The 21,983-nt window shown below is 36.5% G+C and overlaps 1 protein-coding gene across 3 annotated transcripts in view; it reads right to left on the bottom strand.

Moving 5' to 3' along the window:
- The window catches only part of ITSN1 (intersectin 1), a gene marked incomplete at both ends in the record, with an annotated part of 106,075 nt that overhangs the window by 28,425 nt on the left and 55,667 nt on the right, over positions 1-21,983 (bottom strand). For all 3 annotated transcript variants that reach the window (XM_082008654.1, XM_082008652.1, XM_082008653.1), the window contains 7 exons: positions 356-477; positions 5,134-5,179; positions 11,573-11,739; positions 13,897-13,979; positions 14,664-14,869; positions 15,733-15,892; positions 17,535-17,779. In XM_082008654.1, coding sequence (XP_081864780.1) covers positions 356-477; positions 5,134-5,179; positions 11,573-11,739; positions 13,897-13,979; positions 14,664-14,869; positions 15,733-15,892; positions 17,535-17,779 — 1,029 coding nt within the window. The remainder of the gene's footprint in view (positions 1-355; positions 478-5,133; positions 5,180-11,572; positions 11,740-13,896; positions 13,980-14,663; positions 14,870-15,732; positions 15,893-17,534; positions 17,780-21,983) is intronic.

Below are 21,983 nucleotides of genomic sequence, written 5' to 3'. Positions count from 1 at the left end.
GGGAGGATTCAAAAGCAGCCAAAACAATATGCTCTAAAATCCACTCCTTTCTTGTATCTGAAAGGCCTCCAGGAAAATGTACAAGGGAGTGGACTGCAAGCTGGGTCTGCCTTGTGAGAGGGGTATCCTTGACTTACAATGAGGCACAATGGCTTCCTTCTGCTGTCCTCCGAAGTTATTTCAAGTTCAAGGAATTGGAATGTATGTATATTTTTGTAAAGGCATTTTATTTGTAAACGCTTAATTGCAGAAAATTTTCAAAATTATTTATCATTGATGCATTCATCATTTTGAACTATTAAGAACTTACACATTTTTTTACATGGAATTTTATTTCAAAAAAAGAGTAACTAACTTGGAGCTCTCCTTCCCACCAGCCACCTGGATTCTTCTTTCTGATAAGAATCAACTGACCAGGAGCAAGAGTAAGCTGTTCTGGACCCGTTGCTGTGTAAGAGGCAATAACTTGGGCAATTTCTGTTGAAGTGAAGGGGGGAAAAAAATAGTTAATTTGGAAAAACCTGAACACATTCTATACAACATTAACTCTGCTATTATCACTGGCATAGTATATCCATTTTGTATTTCTTTCCATAAAATGGTTATGTATTTATATAGTTCCATGAAAACATATGGTAATTATAAAACAGATCAGAAGTTCATAGCAGTACAGGAATAAAACAGAGGTGCAGCATCTGTATGGGTAGGATATAAAAATATTTGAAATAGAGAAGAAGAATAATGACCATCATTAGAGCTATATGGCTCTTAAGTGTCATAACACTGTTTTCCAATAAATACATTTTTGTAGCATCAGTTTGGACTAAGGTCCCTAAGAAGAGGACATACATGTTGATGACAATATAATGAAGTTGCAGTAACAGAGGTGTGAACTAACGAAGGCCTGCATAAAATTTTTCACCACCAGACTAGACAAAAAAAAATTTTCAAAACGTAACAAACAGGATTTATTTTCAAATCTTTATTCCATGAACATTAACACAAAACTGGTGCCTTATTTCATCACCTACCAGCATGAATCTGATGCAGAATAACTGTGAGCTCACAATTACCTCTCTGTTAAATTAGCCAAAGTAGATGATGCAGTTTACTCCATTTTATAGTGGTTGTGGAAAGACAGATGATAACTTAGTTACCACAAAGTCTAGCAGGATTAACCCATTTTTTGAACCAGTTTGAATGGACAGGCGCTTATAAGTGGCTGTAGGTATGTTGGTGTCCTACGGATAGCTTTTAAGTCAGGTTTAGCAGGTCATCAGTGTTTAGGGTGATAGAGAATGTGTTTAATACTATGATAATTGGGAACCTTTTGTAAACAAAAGATGGTAGATTTGGGAACTTTTAAGGTTTTGCTAAGCTAAACTTTTTAGGCTGTTACATTTATGTAGTCCCTTTTTAGTGATGAGTTAAGGGGAATCTGCAGAGAATGGTTTTTTAGCCTTCATTTAGTTTTACAGGGTCTCAGACATCCAAAGTAGCACAGAAGTAGTGTTGTTACTGCTGAAAACTCCACTTTAGGATCCCAGTACACAGTCATTCATCACTGAAGTAGTCTCCCTAACAAAATATCTAGGGGCTGTGTTTTTTTGAGGGGGATGGGGAATTTGTTTTTTTGTTTTTGTGAAAAACCTTTCCTTGAGTAGAAAATTCTGTCCCTGTGTTTAAGACAAAGGAGGTTTTTATTTGACAATGCATCAAATAAAATTGGGGACCATCAAACAGCCAATGTGGGCACTGAAATTGACTGGTTATGGTTGTGGTCTAAGACTATCCTAGAACAAGCCCACAGCAGAACTAGTAGTACAAGATCACAGAAATGTGTCTCAACTGCTTCAGTGCAAAGACAGCCAGCTTAATTTAAAACCTCAGCAATTATCCGATCACAGATCAATACACTGCTTGAGATTTTAGCTTTTATTTGAAACTCTTGATAAAAAAACCCTGGTATCAGTTATTTTCACTTATGATTGCTGTTTGTATATATTTTCAGTCTATCCTAAAAAGCTGGCCCTGGAAGACTAAGCAGAAAAAGGTCACACCGGCCTTCCGTTTGTCCCTTAATAAAGCAGCAGAAAGCAAAGCGACAGCGAGCGTGCGGTGGACTAGCAGTCAACACAGCAACCACAGCAAAAGGGACTGAGGCTGAAGGGAGCAAGTACACAGAAGTGGTCTCCAGCTTTCTCATGGGCTGAGAAAGTAACACAGTGCTGGGCACTGTCCGACTTGGCCCTCTCTGTCAACAAGCACCAAACTTCTGTGGCCAAGAGAAACAGCAAAGACGCTCAGTAACAACACATCACCCACAGGCTGGGAGAGGGGGGAGTCTGCTGGTAAGGCAGAGAAAGGGAGCAATCATTGAAAAGGCAGTTGTAGGCAGAGAAAACCACAAAGCCAACTCCCTTGAAACAGAGGGAGGTTTGTTGCAGGGAAGAAACAACAAAGCGATTTGAAGACTGCCAGGAAAATGATCAGATGGCTTACCTAAAATTTAGAAGGATTATTAGGAAAATAAAAAATGGTCAGAGAACCATTAAAGATGTAAATGAAAAACATAGGAAGGATGAGGAAGCAGAGAGATGACAAGCAATCTGAGGTCACTGCAAATGATGACACATGCAGAGTTACCTATGGCAGAACCTCCCTCAAGGTAACTCAAAGAGGGGAGAGGCAGGCACACAGAGGTGGAACCAAACGGGTGATGAAAAAGCCAGTAGCTAAGAGTTAGAAAGATGCTTTAAACCTGGATCTGGAACTTAGACAGCACACAAAGTGTGAAAGCAGAAGACAGAAGAAAGAATTTCTAAGTAAAATATAGTAGGTGACGATAGGAAAGCAGAAAGGTTTACACAGAGAAAAGCCAGCAGCAGCACAGCCTGCCCTGTATGGAGGCAAAGCAAGGAAGCCATTTGGCAGGAAACATGATTATACTGCTAGAAAGTCTGCAAGCTCCGTGCATTTGCAGATTTTTCCACAGAATCACATTAATTCCTCCACTCTAGAGCCATTCAGGAGGCAAAATGAACACAAGCAAACAAGAATTAGCTGTGGGAGTTTGTGGGAAAAAAAAAAATTTTTTTTTTTAAATCAGGCAAAAACCTTTCTCACTACCATGGCAATTATAATATTCGGTATATCACATTGAAAGAGCAAAAATCTTACACCTTGCATCTCTCAGAACAAGAAATTTCTCATTTTTATCTACAAAAAGGTGATTTGCATGGCTCCAGGTTACCAGATATCCTCCTTCACCAACCAGCAGCATAAAGAATTTTTACTGTGGACTGTGTGTTAAATAAGTTACAATACAAATTACAAGTTTAACATTCAGCTCCTGCATGTCACAGAAAGCAGAAAGCTAGAGAGAACAACTCACCAAAATAGTTAAAACAGAAATAGGTTTTCTTCCAGGAAGAACTTTTTAATTTTGATTTATTTAAGTACTGAATTACTGAGAAGAGATCCAATTCAATTACAGTCCAGGCCAAAAAATGTGGCCTCTACTAAAACAGGTACATTTAGAAAAAAAAATAAATGCCTTCTCACAGATACAATTGTCCTCATATTGCTGCTTAAATTCACAGAGCAGCTTGTTTTCCCTTGCCCTTCAACACACACTGTTACCAACTCCCACCCACTCGTCCTGCTGCTTCTAGAAAAAACAGGAATATTTCACCTCATTCATTAGCATTCCACTTATATTGGCTGAGCACTTGCAGCTCATTTATAGCAAACACATCTATGAATCTTCTTGCTGAAAAATAGGCAGGGTTGTTCCCAAACTGTTCTTAAATTTCAAAAGATTCTGAACACAGCTTTTGTCAACATTCCCCCAGACTCCACTGAAAATTCAAATCCAGGAGACCAGTGCTTATAAAGCTGGTGGTACTCTAGGCTGAAGTATTGCCCTCCACCATTCTCCCACACATGGAAAAAGCAGCCAGCCCTATCAGCATCTTCTCACTATTCCTACCAGGTATCGCTTCTAGAGGTTTTTCAGATCTCTATTCTTGACTGTCTCTTTCAAGCTTTGTATCTATTAACAAAACTATTTTTAATCATGCAAATGAAAGTTAGAAAGGGCAGGAGTAGTTTACTTCCAAGCCCTTCTTTCTATAGATGGAGCAGTAAGATGTGACATGAGCAGCCCACTGCTCATATGTAAAGGAAAAATAAGCCAAATGAAGTCAGGGCTGCTGCAATCTACTGTCCCCTCCCTCTTACACTGTGAACCAGTTCACAGAGATGAAGCAAAACCTTCTCCCCACAAAAAATGCATATGCATGTGTGTGTGTATGGAAATCAAGCAAGATTTGGTAGATCACATCCTTGAACCACCTCACTGTGCAACAGAACAAGCCTCAGAGAAAGGGATAGCATAGAAGCATGGGGCACCCCCTATTTAGTCTGGTTCATCTCAATGCAAAGTCATCTCTTTGGTACAAGAGCAAATAAATATACTGAGGGAAAAAAGAGGTGTCTTCTGGAAAGTTTACAAATGCCTGCCCGTGGCAGAGAATGCACTTTTCTAATGATCTTCAGAAATACAGTGGCTGTTTGGAAGGACTGTCCCCACCACCCCAAGAGCCAGGAGGCCTCTTTCTAGCCAAGAAATAACCTGCGAGATGATCATCTGCAATATGACCATGCTTCACAGGCAATAATCTACATAGCATGGATACAAGGTATGTGCTTTTGAAAATGAGAAGTGGGCACAAGAGCTCACAGAGTTTATGTATACCGTATTTTGTATCATTCCAGGAAAAATGCTGTAAAACCACAGGGTAAGAATGTGTCCTTCCATTTTCAGAGGCACTGGCAAACTTGGGCTTTTTGTAGGCTACCACTGTTCTGTTCAGCAATCTATCATGAAGTTTACATTCATTCTTAAGCAAGCAGATTTTTATTCTCTAGCTACATGCTGTTTAGTGACTGATACATGCTAGATAGAATGATTGATGCATTATTTCATTACAGACAATGGTTTTCATCAGTGCAAATTATTACAAAATGACCAAGAGCAAACATAATTTATTTTCAAGGAAAAGATTTTGTTCCCACTGAACTTAAGTACTTAAGAACAGATATAAGGTACTGTTACAATATATGACTCACCAGGTTTCTTCCCTAAACTTCCTGTTTTTCCAGCTGCTCCAGGAGCCTTGAAATAGAAAGTAAGATGCAAGTTTAGCACTCATATTTATTTATCTAGTATATGAAAATGATTTACTATGCTTCACTTTAACACACTAAAGAAGAATGTAAGTAAAAAACTCTCACAGGAAGATTCTACTCTTACAGAAACTCTTAATATTTTAATTTATATTTTTAATAATTTTTTTTATTTTTATCAATATTTTAGATGGCAATTAATACATAGGAATAAATACCAAGCAGTATGGAAGTGGATGACTAACTATATAAATGTGTAGACTTCTTTCCTAAACTTTTCTTCCTTTCATAGACTGCAAATACCAATGTAATTCCAAATTACATAGCATTTGAATTGTAAAGTTGTGTATCTGCAGAATGTGAATTCTGACAAGTTGAATTAACACAACAATAGCAGTTTTCAGCTCTACAAAGAGTTGTATGGCAAGTATGCCTAAAAATTTAACTGGACATAATTATTTCAATACTGTCCATACTACAGTTCTAAAATTTCTCATATGGCATGTTAGCATAGTCAGTGTAGTCACTGCATCCTTAAGACAAGTCATCTGAACTTTGTAGGTGGTGTATGTTGCAGTAGTAAAAGCTCCACCACCATTTTTGTGCCCAAGTGAGAGCTTAGGACACTGAAAATAGCAAGGTGCTATCTATCTGTAGCTACTTCCTCTGAACCTAGATGGGGTGAGATGAGGGATGATCATCATCATTATCATCCAGGCCAATAGATTTGCAAGAAGAGTCTTTGAACAGCCAGAAGAAATGCAGCAAGCAGTAAAAATAGTAAATCAGTTATGTATAGGAAAACAGCAATACTGAAAGATGAAATTTGACATGAAAAGCTTTCATAATTCACAAACTCAAAGTTCTCTTCCTGAAAAAAAAAAAAAAAATTTTTCCCTTGAGCCCACTGGTTATTTGGCAAGAGTTATTTTTATTAATTTATTTTAATGCACTCACAGGTCTACTGATATACATGCAATTAGAGTATTCAAAACAGTATGTGGTCTTAACTCTGCCCCTTGCATGCCTCCCTTCCTCATTGATCTTCCAACCCTTTTGGTCACCATCTTTGTCTAGGACAAAGCTTCGCTCTGCCCCTTAAATAATTTGTTCAGTTTCTTCCCAGTATATTGCCAGTCTTACCTTCTGCAATAAAAAGGTTTGATATGGATATAAGAAAGATAACAAATCTAAACTGTACTTTGGTTAGAAATGTTGAATAACCATAAATATCCTCTTGCCTTCAAGCAAGGCTCACAACACTTCCACCTCCCCTCAACTTCTCCTTTAGGATCCTCCTTACAAACTTTGAGCCTACATGAAATGACCTGAAGGTTTTCACATAATCCTAATTCCGCTATGGAAAAGAACAGTTTCATCCTCAATATTCTCCATATTAACTTGATACTTTGAAAACTTGGGGATCCTGGCAGAAGCTAACGTAAGGAGTAACTAAAAAACTAGTTAAATGACTGAGAGAACAGGGCTATTTAAAAAATGTGTATTTGTTTTGAATGCCTCTATAAAATAATTAGATAGATCTTCAATCCATTTTGAAGATTACATAGCTGCTCTAAGACATACATGTTTTGATCATCCTTTCAGAAAAGCTACTAAAGAAGGCTGATCTTTCAGACTGAACTATAGCACCTCACAACACTGTATTAATCAAGATAACCCCACCTAATAACAGCAGAAAACCCAGCAGAGTTGGCATTGCCTACCTCACATGCTGTTAACTGGTATTGGAAGGTAAGAGTGAGGATGGGAAGAATTATTTATTTATTTTTTTTAATTTGGCACCAAAGCACCTTACATACATCTAGAATAGCCCACTTCTCCTTGACATTTTGCAACTTAAATTTTGGGAAGGATGGATACTTTAAGTTAAATGATACTTGGATACCACTGTCTCAGTGCTACTTTCTTGTCATTGTAAAAGACTGATTATAGCTACTTTCTACAAGGCCAGCAAATCTTCCTTCCTTCTCTATGTTCTCTTCTTTCTCTTCAGTTCTCCACCTTTCTCTACAACCACTGTGACCTATATTAACCAAAAAAGTGAAATAGGAAAGCATCACACAGAGGTCAGATACAAAGACTAAGTTTAGGTCCAGGAACAAGGAGAAGATGGTCCAGACAAAGAGACTGTGAGTCTATCAACAGTCCCAAGCAGGGAAGATTAAAAGGTGTGGAATGAAAGGTGACAACTGGCACTGATATGGTAATATTCAGGAATTAATTCTGTTTTGGAAAATGTTTCTGACAGAGAAACACACCTCTCTCCTCAATAAAGAACAAGTGTTTGGACATTCAGAGAACACACTCCTTCAAAATATCACTCAGTCAGCATCCACGTTGCCAGATTAGGAGCATATGGACAAATAAAACAGGCTGTGACGCTGTATCTTTACAGTTAACTGGTAAGCATATAGAGATTATTTTAATAGAGAAGCTTCAAAATCATGTTGACCAGACTGAGTCTGAATTCTGTTTGAGGACTCCCTGAATCCTTGGTAAAAAAGCAGAAGAAATACATAGAGAAGTCCTTCAGTACTTCAATAAATAACTAAATTAATAAATAATGCATTTAAGATGGACCCAACTTCTGGCCCACTCAGTACATGGAGAACTATTTTCTATTCTTTCTGTTGAGAGAAACACAGTGGAGAGGACATACCCCATTCTTTCCCTTGTGTGCACACCTGAGACACTAACTGCATTTGCAGATATTTTGTGACACATGATGAAGTCTCTTGAAACAGTAGAGTAGAACTTGCTTTGTTCATTTAATAAGACACAGCAGTAGACTTGACAACTGTATTATACAGTAAGACCCTTAGAATCCAGATTAAATAAATTCAGACTGTTAATATTTTCAGAATATTTATGCAAAGTTTTGTAACTAGAGGCATCTAAATTTGTGTGTTTCCAAGTCTGAGCTCCATACCTTATGCAGAGGTAATTATCACCAGTCTCAAGAAAGGCAGCGTAGAATAAAAACCTGCTACAGAGCTGTATCCATCTACCTCAATCTAATGAAAACTCTGAGAATGGATCATGAACCAGTGTTATTTATTTGAATAACAAAGACTTTCACCCTGTTAATAAGTTGAAACTTTACGAACAGGAAATAGTTTAATTTAGTGACTTGAGGTAATGGGTAGCCTGGGACTAGGTACAGAAGAACAGATTGAAAAAAATTCCTTCTGATGTATAAACCCTTGGTATTTTGAAGCTTACAACCATTTCTACAAACTCTGCGCTTGCTGATGAAAGATCAGCACTGCCTTTTTCTCTGGGCCTAAGTCAATAGTGCAGAACACATTAAGTTAATTTACTCTTTTAGTAACATTTTCCACAATCAGCCAGCTGTCCAAGCACAGCAGCACATCTGAAAGTTAACAGACAGCCACTATTGTGAAATCCTTTGTAAAAACTGGCTCTGTGAACAAGCTGAATAGCAAAACACCGTACGTGTAATGGCAATTATCCACTTGGAACAAGAAATACGTCCTGCAGGGCTTATGAATCACTTTATGAAAATAAGCATCCCAGATATCAAGATCTCCATGAGCTCTGTGCTTTTTCCTCCCTCTCTCATCAAGATTTATCTGAAGATGTGATTTTCACCGGAAAAAAGGGCAGTTAGAGCACTTTTTGATGAAATGCACGTAGCTGTTTCAGCCCCAGACAAGTTGAGATCAGAGAAACATCAAATTGACTTCTCTAATAAAAACAGTTTTCAGTATTTAATGTCTATTTCTGAGTTCTCTACAAAGAAGATTTGCCAATATGTGTGCCAGTCTCTCACCGGACAGGACAAGCATCCATTCCATAAAGGCACACAAAAGGCAGCTCTGTACATCTGAATATAAATTCCAAGGCTTTGAGACTAAACTCTCTTGAGAGTATCTTAAAGGAAAAGAAAAACAGTTCCTTCACAAAAGTTCAAAGGAAACTTAACATTAACTAACAAGAATGTAGCTGAGGTTAAATAGCTAATTAGCTATTTATTACTATGTGCCTGAGAAAGAGGTCTCAAAGGGTTTTAGGAGGCTAACAGTGCAAATTCCCATTCACAAACTACAATACGAAGTTACAGGTAATATAAAGAGACTTAGGGCACAGTTTCATGATTACAAGATATTCCACAGGTTAGGCAATTATCTGTACACTTGCTCCTATACCTCTGTGGGGCAAACCACCATCTTTTTTATATATGTGAAGAATTACTAGCATGGCTGAACTATAATCCACATGCTGGATTGCAAAAAGGAGTTCTTTCCTTAACCAGGCAAATTCCTGGTTTGTGGATATAGATCCACAAACACCTCTGCTGCTACAACTGAAGGAACGTTGCACCACTCAGGCGAGAATCAAGCTGCTAGACTTGGGGACACAGAGTTCAGAATTTCTTCTTTGGACTCTCACTGAGCTCTGTTGTCAGGGTGAACCTATACCCTGCCTAACACCACAATTTATTACTGTGCAAAATTTAGTCTACCTGTCAAAAAGACAAGCTAGCCTGCTGTGACGGGCTCCCTAGTGCTGCAGCTACAATGCTTCCACTAACTGAACCATTAAATACTCCTCTTCTAGTCTGGAACCTGATCTAACTTTATCTGCTGCTCCATAGTCACTAGTTTTGATGGAACTGAAAGGTAGGAATGAGCACAAGCATATCCAAGCCCACATACTAAAAGTAAGGTATGACATTTTGCTTCTAAAATGAAGTATTTAACACAAAAGCCAGCTAAGAGTGCAGTTCAAAACAGTTCAAGCTAATCTAAGCTGATGGGGAGACCTTATCGCTCTCTACATCTACCTGAAAGGAGGCTGTAGCGAGGTGGGTGTTGGTCTCTTCTCCCAAGTTAAGAGTGATAGGATGAGAGGAAACAGCTTCAAGTTGCGCCAGGGGAGGTTGAGATTGGATATTAGGAAAAATGTCTTTACTGAGAGAGTGGTCAAACATTGGAACAGGCTGCCCAGGGAGGTGGTGGAGTTGCCATCCCTGGAGCTGTTCAAAAAATGTGTAGACGTGGCACTTCGGGACATGGTTTAGTGGTGGACTTGGCAGTGTTAGGTCTGCTGTTGGACTTAATGATCTTAAAGGTCTTTTCCAACCTAAATGATTCTATGACTCTATTCTATGAAACTACAGTCTTAATGTGCACAGAAAAGTGTACCTCACAACACAAGGGAAAGACTAATCAAAACTGGGACAGGAGTTCTCCAGTATAAGACTGATTAGTTCTCAGGTAGTGCTAGGGATTGAAGAAAATTGTTACATGATGCAAAATATAGATGAGAAAAGTTTCTAAGATGTTTCTGCAATCAATATCGCAATGCTATTTCTCCCAAGGACTGCAATACTAAATATTAACTACAATTGTTTTTTAACCCTGCCTCAGAGGATGTTACTGAAATTTCTCTACTGTCTAGAAATTTATTATATAAAGGCTTTCTACAGCTACATATTTCACTGCAGGTTTTATTATTTGGCTTTTCCACCAACAGAAATAGTTTTAAAGGAGTGACTTTGCCCAAGGTCTGTATTGCAGAGACAGTCTTTCATTGAGTTGTGTCACACATACAGAGAACTCAAGACTTGTGGAAAAAGTCTTACAACCTAGATTTCTAAAAATCCAGTAATTTTTACTTATTTATTTATTTTTAAAACCCCTATTATTCTTAGGGACATAAATGAGAACTCCTTCTCATCAAGAAATTAGTACTGTATTCAACTATGACTCTAAGCTAATTCCTACTAGTAGATTAATTATCCTCTCAAACAGATGGGGAATATAAATGAGAAAACATCTTTCTTTAGAATGCCTAAAATGAAAAAAAAAGAAATTTAATACAGACATGTTCTACAGGATTATTCCAGGACAAAACCGAGATGAAACAGAACCTCTATTATTCAGTCAAGAACTTTCAAATAAATATAGTAGTTAGCCAAGTTTAGTTGTGAAATTTGTTCCTCGTGATTGCAAGAAAATGACAATAGGGAAAAAAAAGTTAGTAGACTGAAATATTACTCTTTATATCTTTTTTAAAAAATAATGGCAGTAAGATACAACTCAGTCATTAAAAACTTACCTGGGGAACAAAGTAGTCATAGCTATTCTGATTTGTCTCTACAATCTGCCAAGTTAACTATTAGCATATGGAAGAGTCAGTTTCATATATGATCCACAAAGTTATTTACAACATTATGTTGTAAATGCAACTATTATTCTCTTTCCAATATCACATCAGTAAAATCACAAAATATTTTTTCTTCCCTTATGATCCACTGACTCACAACTATCACTGCAACACCAAATAAAACATATCTCTTCCAGCTCAATTTTATAACATTTCAATATGTCTTTACCTCAGAATCTTTGAGTCTCACATAATTAGATGGGAAAACTCCTGATTTATCACCCAGTGTTCCTGTCCACCAGTCGCCATCTTTCTTTGTCACAAGAATCATATCACCTTGTTGAAAAGTTAGGTCTCCTTGTTCAGAACTCTCATAAGTATACATAGCAATATACTCTGTAAGAGGGAAATAAATACAGAACATGGGAAAACACTTGGTAAACTGCTCAATTATCATTTGCAAAACCTAACTAATATAAAGTAGTCTATCCACAGGCTAGAGAGAAGACAAATTTATTAACTACTATTAATAGAAACCTCAATATGTAATGCATAAAATGATATATATCAGCACTAATTACAATCTATCAAAAGGTTACTTCAAGGGGATTTTTTTGGTGTAAAATAATTTGCTAGCATAATTAAAATGTACATACATTATTAATTTATTATTTAAACTGATTTAAAATCAGAAACTACTCTGAAAACATGTATCCGAATGGTTTCTCTTTCGTGCTGATGACTAAAATTTTCATTCTTGGGGATGGAGAGTCTCAGAATTCAAATATCTATGGATACAGTCTTCATTTTACATACGTTGTTTGGCTCTCGTATACAATGACTTCCTTCATTACTTGAAGCTTTGCATGAAGGGCGCACATCTCATTGCATCTTATGTAACAGATGGTTGGGAAATGTTAAGACAAAGCCTGAATGCGTTCTGTTTTTTTAAAACGCAGTCAACTACATGTTGAGAAATGCAATGCATAATTCAATCACAGAACTACATGAAAAATTTTTATATAAATTATCACAAATAAAAATTTCAGACAATTCAGTGATATTTTCTGTAAAACTTGATACACTCTTATTTAACTGAGCATTATGACACTTTATATGGGCACAACACAGATTTCTGAAGATTATATCCTCTGCTTCTAGGATCAGCTCTGGATCTAAGAGCAGTTCACAATATTTCAGGAAGACTTTCATGTACATGTAACAAAACATTCCAAGTATTCCACTGCAGCTGGGAATTATTCTATTTGCTTGAACACTAAATCTGATCAAAAAGCTTAGCTCAGGGAAGTTCAGCAAGAATTCAAACCACAATTATCCTTAATGAAAGCTAAAACATGGTTCGTCTAACAATTGCAGCTGAACACCACACACATCTGTTTGTATGCATGTACACATGCACATTAAATATTGTAATGTATGCTATACACATAGAATTTTCCTTAAATCCTTTAAATGTAATAGAAACTGCTAAATGCATGCTTTGTTATTCCTTAAAAATACAGCTTTTTTGAAATGTTTTATTAAAATGTTGTGTCCCTTTTTAATACAAACCTATAACCTGAGATATCCTATACTTTACAAAAAAGATTAGCATTTCTACAATTGCTTTTCCTCAAATATATAGTGAGCAAGACTAGTTGTATTTTGAAATAACTGATTATCTCACTTTCCTTGTTACATAGATTTTTACCATTCCCTCCTTTTAATTTCTGTAGGGCTCACTGCAGTGGCAAATTAAATACATCAGTAACCAATGAGACTCACTTAAAATTGTACGTAGAATTGTAGTTAAAAAAACTTAAGGTGTGCTGTAGAGATTATACACAAATGTTCATTTGTAACTTATATTTAGATTCATTGATTTACTCTGACTGTGATTTAAATTAACCTAGCTGACTCTGCACTGAAGTGGGTTAAGAGTGCCCACACAGTCTGTTAACACAGCTTGTGCAGAGACATTAACCTCCAGCTGAAGGGTGGTGAGAGCCAGGAATGCAAGTCTTCTAAAACCCTTCAGAGGCCTGACAATTATCTGTCTGTGCCCCAGGCTCCATCCTTAAAATTGAGGGCTAGCCTTGACCATAAGGATCACAACATTCTAAAACTGACTGTAATTTTTTAATTAAGAGTTTTAATGAAACATTGGAAATGAGCTTTGGGTGAAATTAAGACATTTATTAATAATTCCTGACATCATGAAGTACATGTACAGTTGTGCTTATTTGGCTCTCTGCAAAAAAACATTCCAGACTGGGAACTGCTACCCAAATATTTATACAAGAACCAGTACAAACTCCAGAAGATATTTTAATGGCATGGGAAATTACTTCTTCTATATACACAACATATATAAATTCTTACTATAATAATTTTAAATCATTATAGAGGTAAATTGATTTGCACTTTAATTTTAACAGGCCCAATCTTAAAACACTAAGATCTGATTCTAAGCTTGTTTCTGGTAATAACCAGACTTCTCTATTTAATTACATAGTAAACTACTATTAATGCCATTCAGTTGGAGATGCTTACCTTCACCTGACATAGCTGATTTTGTTGCTGGTGATGCTACTCTTTTCAGACTAGCAGAACTTTCTGAGGAACCAGAATCCATGCTTTAGAAGAAAAGAATGGTTATTTAAGAAATTAAATCTCTTCAGAAAAATTATAATTAAAAACTAAAAAATGCATATGCATCCATAAGCAATTCCCTACATTTTAAAAGAAAAGACAGTAAATGTGCAAATTAAAGCTTTTAAGTACAATGGCCAGTCATGGTTACATTTAGGTATTACCTTAAATACAAAAGTTTCTGCACCTCTTCTTCTCCCTCAGGAAAAAAAAAAAAATCGTTCTCATTTGTATTACTAATGTTAATGTTACCTTCACATTACACAGAACCAGATTTTGATTGTTAAGTGATTAAGTTTTGAGGTATATCTTTTTATTTTGGGGAAAGATAAGCTATGACTTCCATAGCTGCAATTAATGAAATCCAATACACTAATTTTTTAGTTGCAAGTCACATAAAATTAAGACCTTCTTTAGATCTTTTGTTGGTGATGCATGACCCAAGGAGAATGGAGGTCAGTTTTCTTATTCCTCACATGCATTTCCAAGGTTGGAAGTCAAAACCCCCCAGAAGAAAGTCATATAAAAAAAAAAAAAAAAGGGCATTTTTATAGAGTAGATTCTTTTATAGAGTAGATTCTAAACTTTAAAATTCAAGTGTGCAACTCTTCATATTTATTTAACTATTACAGTATAGAAGTAAAGTGTGGTCAAAGTAAATAAAATACCTCGTTGACTTCCTAATGGGGCCTGAAATAAGCTTCACATATGATTTAGGAAACCACCCCTTTTGTCCTTGAACCTCTCCAAACCACCACATATCTTGCTGCTCCAAAACTGTGATGATATCATTTTTGTTGAAATTCAGGTGGTTGTCTTTTTTTGCTCTCCAAGGATACAAAGCCTGTGCTTGAAGCCCCTCGACTTTTTCACCCTAATGCAATTTTAAAAACAAGAGAGAGAAGTCAGTCATGCACCACCTTTCATAAAGCAAGCTGCTTAAGGAACTATATTCTTATGCTACTTATATAGCAACAAAATACACAGACTCTCCCTCACCTGTATACAGCAAAGTCAGTCAACTAAACGTACATAATAATACCAGAAACGTTTATGGTCCTCCTACATTTCTATCTGTTTCTAACACATAATCAATACAATGCAAGATTATCAGAAGTTTTGCTTAACAAGTTAAATAAAGTTTTACAATTAAGATATACATGTAAATAAACCTTCATGAAGATATTTTGGCAGGACTTAAAGTAAACTTTATGGAAAATGATGCTTTGCTGCAAGTTACTCATTGTACATTGCAACTGTTTTTTTTGCTCTAAGATATTAAGATATTTAGCATTTTCCAGAACACATTAGCTTACAAGAACAGTATGTTGTTCAGTTGAGGAAAAGTAAATGCCTTAACAGATGGACGGAATTCATCTGATGTGAAGCTTTGCCATTGCTATTCCACTTAACTACATAATCCACTTTGGAGTGAAGGTTATTGTCATGTCATTCAGGAAAGCCCCAAGGAAGTGACCCAAAACTGGCATCCTGCCAAAACTTTAAGACTGGACCACCAAAGTCTAAAAAAGCCAGCACAGAATAGCAGAACAGAAACTGCTTCATGTTAAATTCTGCCATGGATTTTGGAAATGGGTGTGCACTACCTGTTCATCACTCCAAACTGAAACAGCTTACCTGTCTCGGGGAACTGTTCTAATGCATGGTCAATGTTCATACTTTGCTTTCCAAACATTCGTGTTGGGTCAGAACAGTTAGAATGAATATAGGGCTCACCTGACCCAAGACAGGAGAGGGAGATGACCCTGTAACAGCGGCAGGAGTGAAGGCTGATCGCTGCCGCAGCTGCCCTGCACTGGGAACAGTCAAAGATGGCTGAGCTGCCCAGGCATCCCAGTTATCAGTCTCTGGTTTCTCACTAGCGTTTGTTGGCCATCTGAAAAAAAGTGAATGACGTAATTCCTACCATTTTCAACTGAATGAAAACACTCATGCAGGAAGATTGTGCAGAAAAAAATATCTACATTCTAGGTTAATTTCTTTTAACTGAATATTCCATGGAAGTAGTGCAATCAAACATAGGCTAACAATAAATTCGTCTTAAAAAGGCAATCTCTAAATACAGTTGTTTGTCCTTGTTACTTAAGGCCAGCTGCTCCTGTAATTTAGTTTCATTTCTTAGCTGTGCCCCAATACAACAGAAGTTCAAGTAGTGCAGTCTATAGAATACACAGTGGAAAGAGGTAACTAAAAAAAAAAAAAACATTCTCTTCAAAACTGGTTTGAAATCTTCACACCTGCACATCACTGACCTCTCACAGCCCTTTCCCTTATACATCATTTTGCTGCTTCTCATTCAAATCCTTACCCTTTTTCTTTTGCTTAAAATTATTTCCTACTGACTTCTTTCAACTCTTTAGAGTTTTATGCAACCTCTTATCCTTTTTATGTTCTATCTTGTCCTTTAAAATGCCTACTAAATCTCATAATCCACATCTCTGCCTCCAAATACCCACTTCAATGAACAAAATCCCCTCAACTCCAGTAGTGTAAACAAAGCACCTAAGTTTCCTTTGCCTGTTGCTTGTGCTATTAGTTGGAGTAATCAATTGTTGTACAATTGTTGTTACAATCCACCTAGATTGTAACAGTGTCCAAAGGCCACGACCATCCCTAACCCCTATATCATGTCAAGGACAGTATTATTAGTATAAATGCTCTGGGATTCACTTTGTATTGAAACTAAATATTAATTTTTATGAAAAGCACAAAAGCATGCATTATCCACTTAGGGTAGAAACAGCTTTGTCAAATGTGTGATTTATTCAAAATAATAAAATCCAGCATATCCCAGACACCTCCAAGAAGCTCAAGATTTAATCTTGCCCTCCTCCCTCAGAAAAATTACTGTGTGTAGTAAAACAGAAAAAGTTTAAGTAACTGGAAAAGCTACTGTGACATATTTAATGAAAATTTTTAAATAGAACATATTATGTACTGTAATATTGCACTAAGATATTTAGATTTTAATTTATAAATATGTATTCCATGATCAAAAGATAAGACTATTACTTACCCAACCCCATTCACATAGGATTGATAATACTGCACAGAACATTAAATTGTGTTAACAAGACATCTAGGGAAGGGCACATGTTCTACTTGCATCAGTCTTACTAACGTTGTGATAAGGAATTAATAAATCATCTTCTCATGTTAACTCTGTCATTATCATAGTTTGCATAATCCAAGCTTGAAACCTTCAGTGAGGACTGGTGTCAACTAATTTAAGAGAAGGAAGGTGAACACCTTGGGATTACCACCATGTCACCATCCTTACTTAGGAATGTCTCCTATTTGTGATGTGTCCTTCTGCATTGTTCAGGCAGGTATGATGGGAGCATTGTTAGAAGTTCCACAAGGCTGTGATTTTTATTATTTACTACATAAAAAATACTTTATTTCAAACAAGCTATTTTTATTTTGCAATCTGGATACTCTGTGTTAACTGCCACCACAGTCAAAATGATTAAAAAGGATTTCGCCACATTTAAGGTGGTAACACTACCCAAACATACGTTGAACTGAAGTCTGCCCAGTTATTGGCAGTTGTAGTACACTCTGTAGAAGCAGGAGTTCCTAGAGACGTAGTGGTTTCATGCACAGAAACTTTAGGTGCAGCAGTTGCCTCAACTGCTGGCTTTACAGAAGCTGGAACTTCATTTTCAGGTATTTTCTCTGCATAGTTTGCAGGGAACCATCCAGTTTTCCCCTTCAATTCTCCACCAAGCCACCCTGGTTCTCCAGTCTGGCTTTCATCCACCTGTAGACACATTAAGTTAGAAAGTTAAGAAACGTAACATACAAATGGCATTTTTACTTAAAACAATCCATCTCATCCACAGTAATTAACTTTCTCTAGTTACAGACACGACACTCTCATTACAAATACAAGTTCCACCTAAGCAGAATTTGGTTTTGTTGTTATTTGGTTTACCTTTGGAGAATTATGTTGACAGCTATTCTTTCTATGGCGTATTAATAATTAAGGGAACATTTTGCAATGCAATACTGCTTTGCAATTCTTTTTTTTTTTTTTTTTTTTTTTTTGCTTTTTTTGCCCCAAGCCAAAATCAAAAGAATTTCTCAGTGTTGAGGTTAAAAAGTTTTATTTCAGTCCTAATGCATAAGCCAAGCAAGGGTTTTTAAATAGTTGCTTGGAAGTCTGTTATAGCACAGCAGACTTTGGAAAAGTGAGTTCTAGCGAAATCCCTTAAATGCTGATATTTCTGGTTTAACTAACACAAAATGCAGGTTTTAACAAGTTTTCCTAGATTTGCTCTTGCAGAAAATACAAGAAAAAAACCCACAGCATATTAAAAACAACACCCATCAAACAATTCAAAACAAATGCACAGATTTGCTAATGTATTTATACAAAACAATTCCATGGTAAGTTTTCACATGTAAATTTGCAGGCTTCTGTTCCTTCCCCTCACTCTGATATCTTTGCCAAGTCATAAAGGACAGGATGAAATAGGGCTATTTTTGCAGCTGTATTTTAATTCCTACTTATTGATTATTATAATCGTGTTTAGCTATAGTTTTGCAAACTTCACACTTTCCTGTTAACTTTTCTTAAATATTTCAAGCATTTGTTCTCCAAGCTCTACGGACCAACTAGTGTCTTAGTCTGCTATTTCAACAAAAGTGATCAGTTTAAATTCTGTGAGCTACAGCTAACCACATTCAGCAAGAATCGCAGGAGAAAAGTAATTCACTGCTGCTACCCCTGGTGAATTGATATGGTGGCTAAATAAATACCTCCAAGGCAATGCCAGTTGCAGAAACTTTTTAGAAGAAAAAAGGCAGTAATTTCAGTAAACTTGGTGTTCTAGCTATCTAATCTCTTTGACAGCTCAAAAGAACCTAAGTTTTCAAGCAAATCCTTACATATGAATAGGGTTTGCACCTTTGACATGTAAATAACACCTACTTTGTACAACAGTCTGCTGTGCACAGCTGCAGATTCCCCAGCAGTGGTCAAGTCAGCAGTAAAACCAGGCCAGTAATAGAAAGTCAGCTAAACCACCCTACACAGTGGCTGAATTTCTCTCATGTTTTTAGGCCAGTAGCAATCAGTATTTCAAAATATTTGAAATACTTTCAAGAGTTTCAGATGACAGCATAACTCAAGAGTTGACATGGCAGATAACAGTACAGCAGTCAGAGATGCTTAGCTTTGTACTTCTATATCACCTATTTCCTAAAAATCCATTATCAATGAGAGGGATTTGTTGATAACAGAATGCTTCATGAGCTAAGGAATAAGAAATAGTATTCTTCTCAGTCAAAGGAGTGTTCAGTATATGCCATTATATGAAAATAGCATATAGTAGTGTCTCGAGCTAGATGCTTCTACAGTTGGAAACACACCTATGAATTCACTCCATCGATTTTAACAAAATATAACCCCATCAGCTGCTTGTTAAGAGGAAAAAAAAAATTAGTGGCCAAAGAAAAATTATTTGTGGCAATGGTGCAAACTAGTTGCTCTAGCCTAAAGGTGGGACCATTCTTTTGCCTAGAAGTGACTGAAACCAAAGCAGCAAAGCTTCTGCCTCTGTCCCTAGACTACTCACTTGAGCTGCTGAGAGATTGCTTTGCCTTAGGCCAGCTGTTGACTCTTTGACAGCCTCCTATTGTATTATGTATCCCACACCCCTCTTTTGGTGCAAAACAATCCATTATTTCTGGTTTTTGTTGGGTCCATCTTCTGTCTCAACCCCTATTAACTCAAAGCAAACCTAGAAATAAAGCGACTACATGCTTGACCAGTTCAATGTGATTTTACTGCAGTGCAGAGCAGAATTTCTGCTGCAGCACTGGATAGGATTGTTAGAGCAGCAGTATGAGTGATGGAAGGTCACAGCAGAGGGTGAATCTTGGGAGAGAGAGAAATGGCTTATCAGCACCTGATGCCAAGTTGAATAATCTGAACAGTAATAATAGCCACACAGTTTCTACCCTCATTCAGTTGGTCAGGTAGTAACTAGAATCACTAACATGCAAAAGAATGAGGACTGAAAAGCCAAAAATCTGTTATGGTGATGTTCTAAATAGGGCATCTTTTAAATGAATTAGTCATACAGAAACCACTGATTTTTCAGAAATAAATTTTTTTTTCCTCTGCTTGTACAAAACAAACTACCAAAGGGTTTTAAAAGCAACCAATTTCATCTCTTTAGAAGACAGTTTTAAGTTAAAATAATTCATAAAACAGCCTATTAGGACACTCAAATTTATGCTTCTTCAATCCAATTAAGTTTTCTATGTATACTCATGAAAGGCACTTTGGAGGATGATTTTAACTCTATAATTCATAAAAAATCTGGTTTCTCAGTTATTCATATAAAATATAATTTGCATTTGTTTCTGTAGTACAGTACTGGAACTTTAAATAAATACCTTTGAACCTTTTTAAAAATCATCTAATTTCCTTATATTTTTACACCCACCATCCCCAACCCAAGTCCCTATGACAAACTATCCCAGAATATTTTTTTCCAAAATACAACTAGACTTTAAATGTACACCTGAACAGTGAATTATAGTGTGTGGGGGGTTAATTTTTTATTTATTCAATTGTACTTTAGAATCATGGCTTACAACTAAGTTTCAGCAACTGAACACAAGTGACAGGAGTAACAGCAACACAACTCTTAGCACAAAAGCAATAGATTGAGTTAGTATTTTTCTCAACAGAAGGGCTGGCTTTGCAGTGGCCTACCCCACTTTGACCTGGCTTCTGTATCACCAGCAGTGCGTGTACTCACAGAGAGAAGCCCTGTTTTAAGGTAGATATTCACTCTGCATACAAAGCCAAACCCTAATACTCTCACAAAAAGTATTTAATCAACGTTAAACAGAGTACCATCATCTGTTTTGTTCAACTACCTATCAGTTGAATGACCACTTAAATTCTCTTCCACTTGTAGGCTTTTGATCTAGATATTTTGAAACTGCTGGAATACCTGTTAGAATGTTGAATATAAGCTCTACAGGCTAGAAGCCATATGCTGATTATGCCTACACAGGATCTAACACAATGAGGTTGTCTATGTGTCTAATACAAAGAACATTCATTCTAATTCTCACAATCAAGAACTGACAAAACTGATGAGAAACTATCCTTATAAACTTGTTTCAGACTTACCATGGAAGCTTATTTATGAACTTCCTGTTTAACTTATGCTCTCCTGCTATCAGAGCCACTGCAATTCAGTTATTCATTAGTTCACCTCTATTTCATTGAATTATGGTTGTTTACTTAAATAAGCTGTATTATATAAAATATTATCAGCAGCAACAGAATCCATTCATTTACTTCAAGCTGGAGCCTAGCAGCAGCAAATGCCAGCAGGACTTGCTTTGTAAGAGAGCTATAAGGAATTCCATACATTGTATACATATATTCATACACATAATAGAAACTTAACTTCTTGACCAGACAGAGCCCTGAAAAAGTAATGGATTTCATGGCTCAGAATATCTGTTCCCAGACAAAAGCTTGGTTGTTATAGTTAGGATTATAAATCTCTCTATCTTACAGTGAAAGACATTTAAAGTACATAGAAAGGTAAGAAGTAGAGAAAGCAGAAACCCTAGTTAAGAGAAAATATAAAAATCCTGTAATTAAAAAGCAGAATTAAAAAAAAAAAAGAAAAAAAAATCAAACTACAGCCCATGCCCCACGCATTGTTTAAACCATTACCCAAGATACAGAGTGCTACAGATAACCAACGTGTACTGGAACGTCAGTCAGAAGAAAGCCCTCCTCAAATCTGCAAATACACTTCTCTTCAGAATAAACCCTCAACCTTTTCCCTCATTTCCTCCAAGACAGTCTCAAGATTCATGCACAGTGCAAAAGTGCATTACACTGTTATAAAAACTATTTACAAGCTATACATCTATTAAAGCCACAAGTCATTCTGACATAATGAATTCTGAAGTCCTATTTACAT

Source organism: Phaethon aethereus, assembly GCF_964289735.1.
Source record: "Phaethon aethereus genome assembly, chromosome: 1".
In the NCBI taxonomy this organism is placed as follows: Eukaryota; Metazoa; Chordata; class Aves; order Phaethontiformes; family Phaethontidae; genus Phaethon; species Phaethon aethereus.
This window is presented reverse-complemented; position numbering and strand designations above follow the sequence as displayed.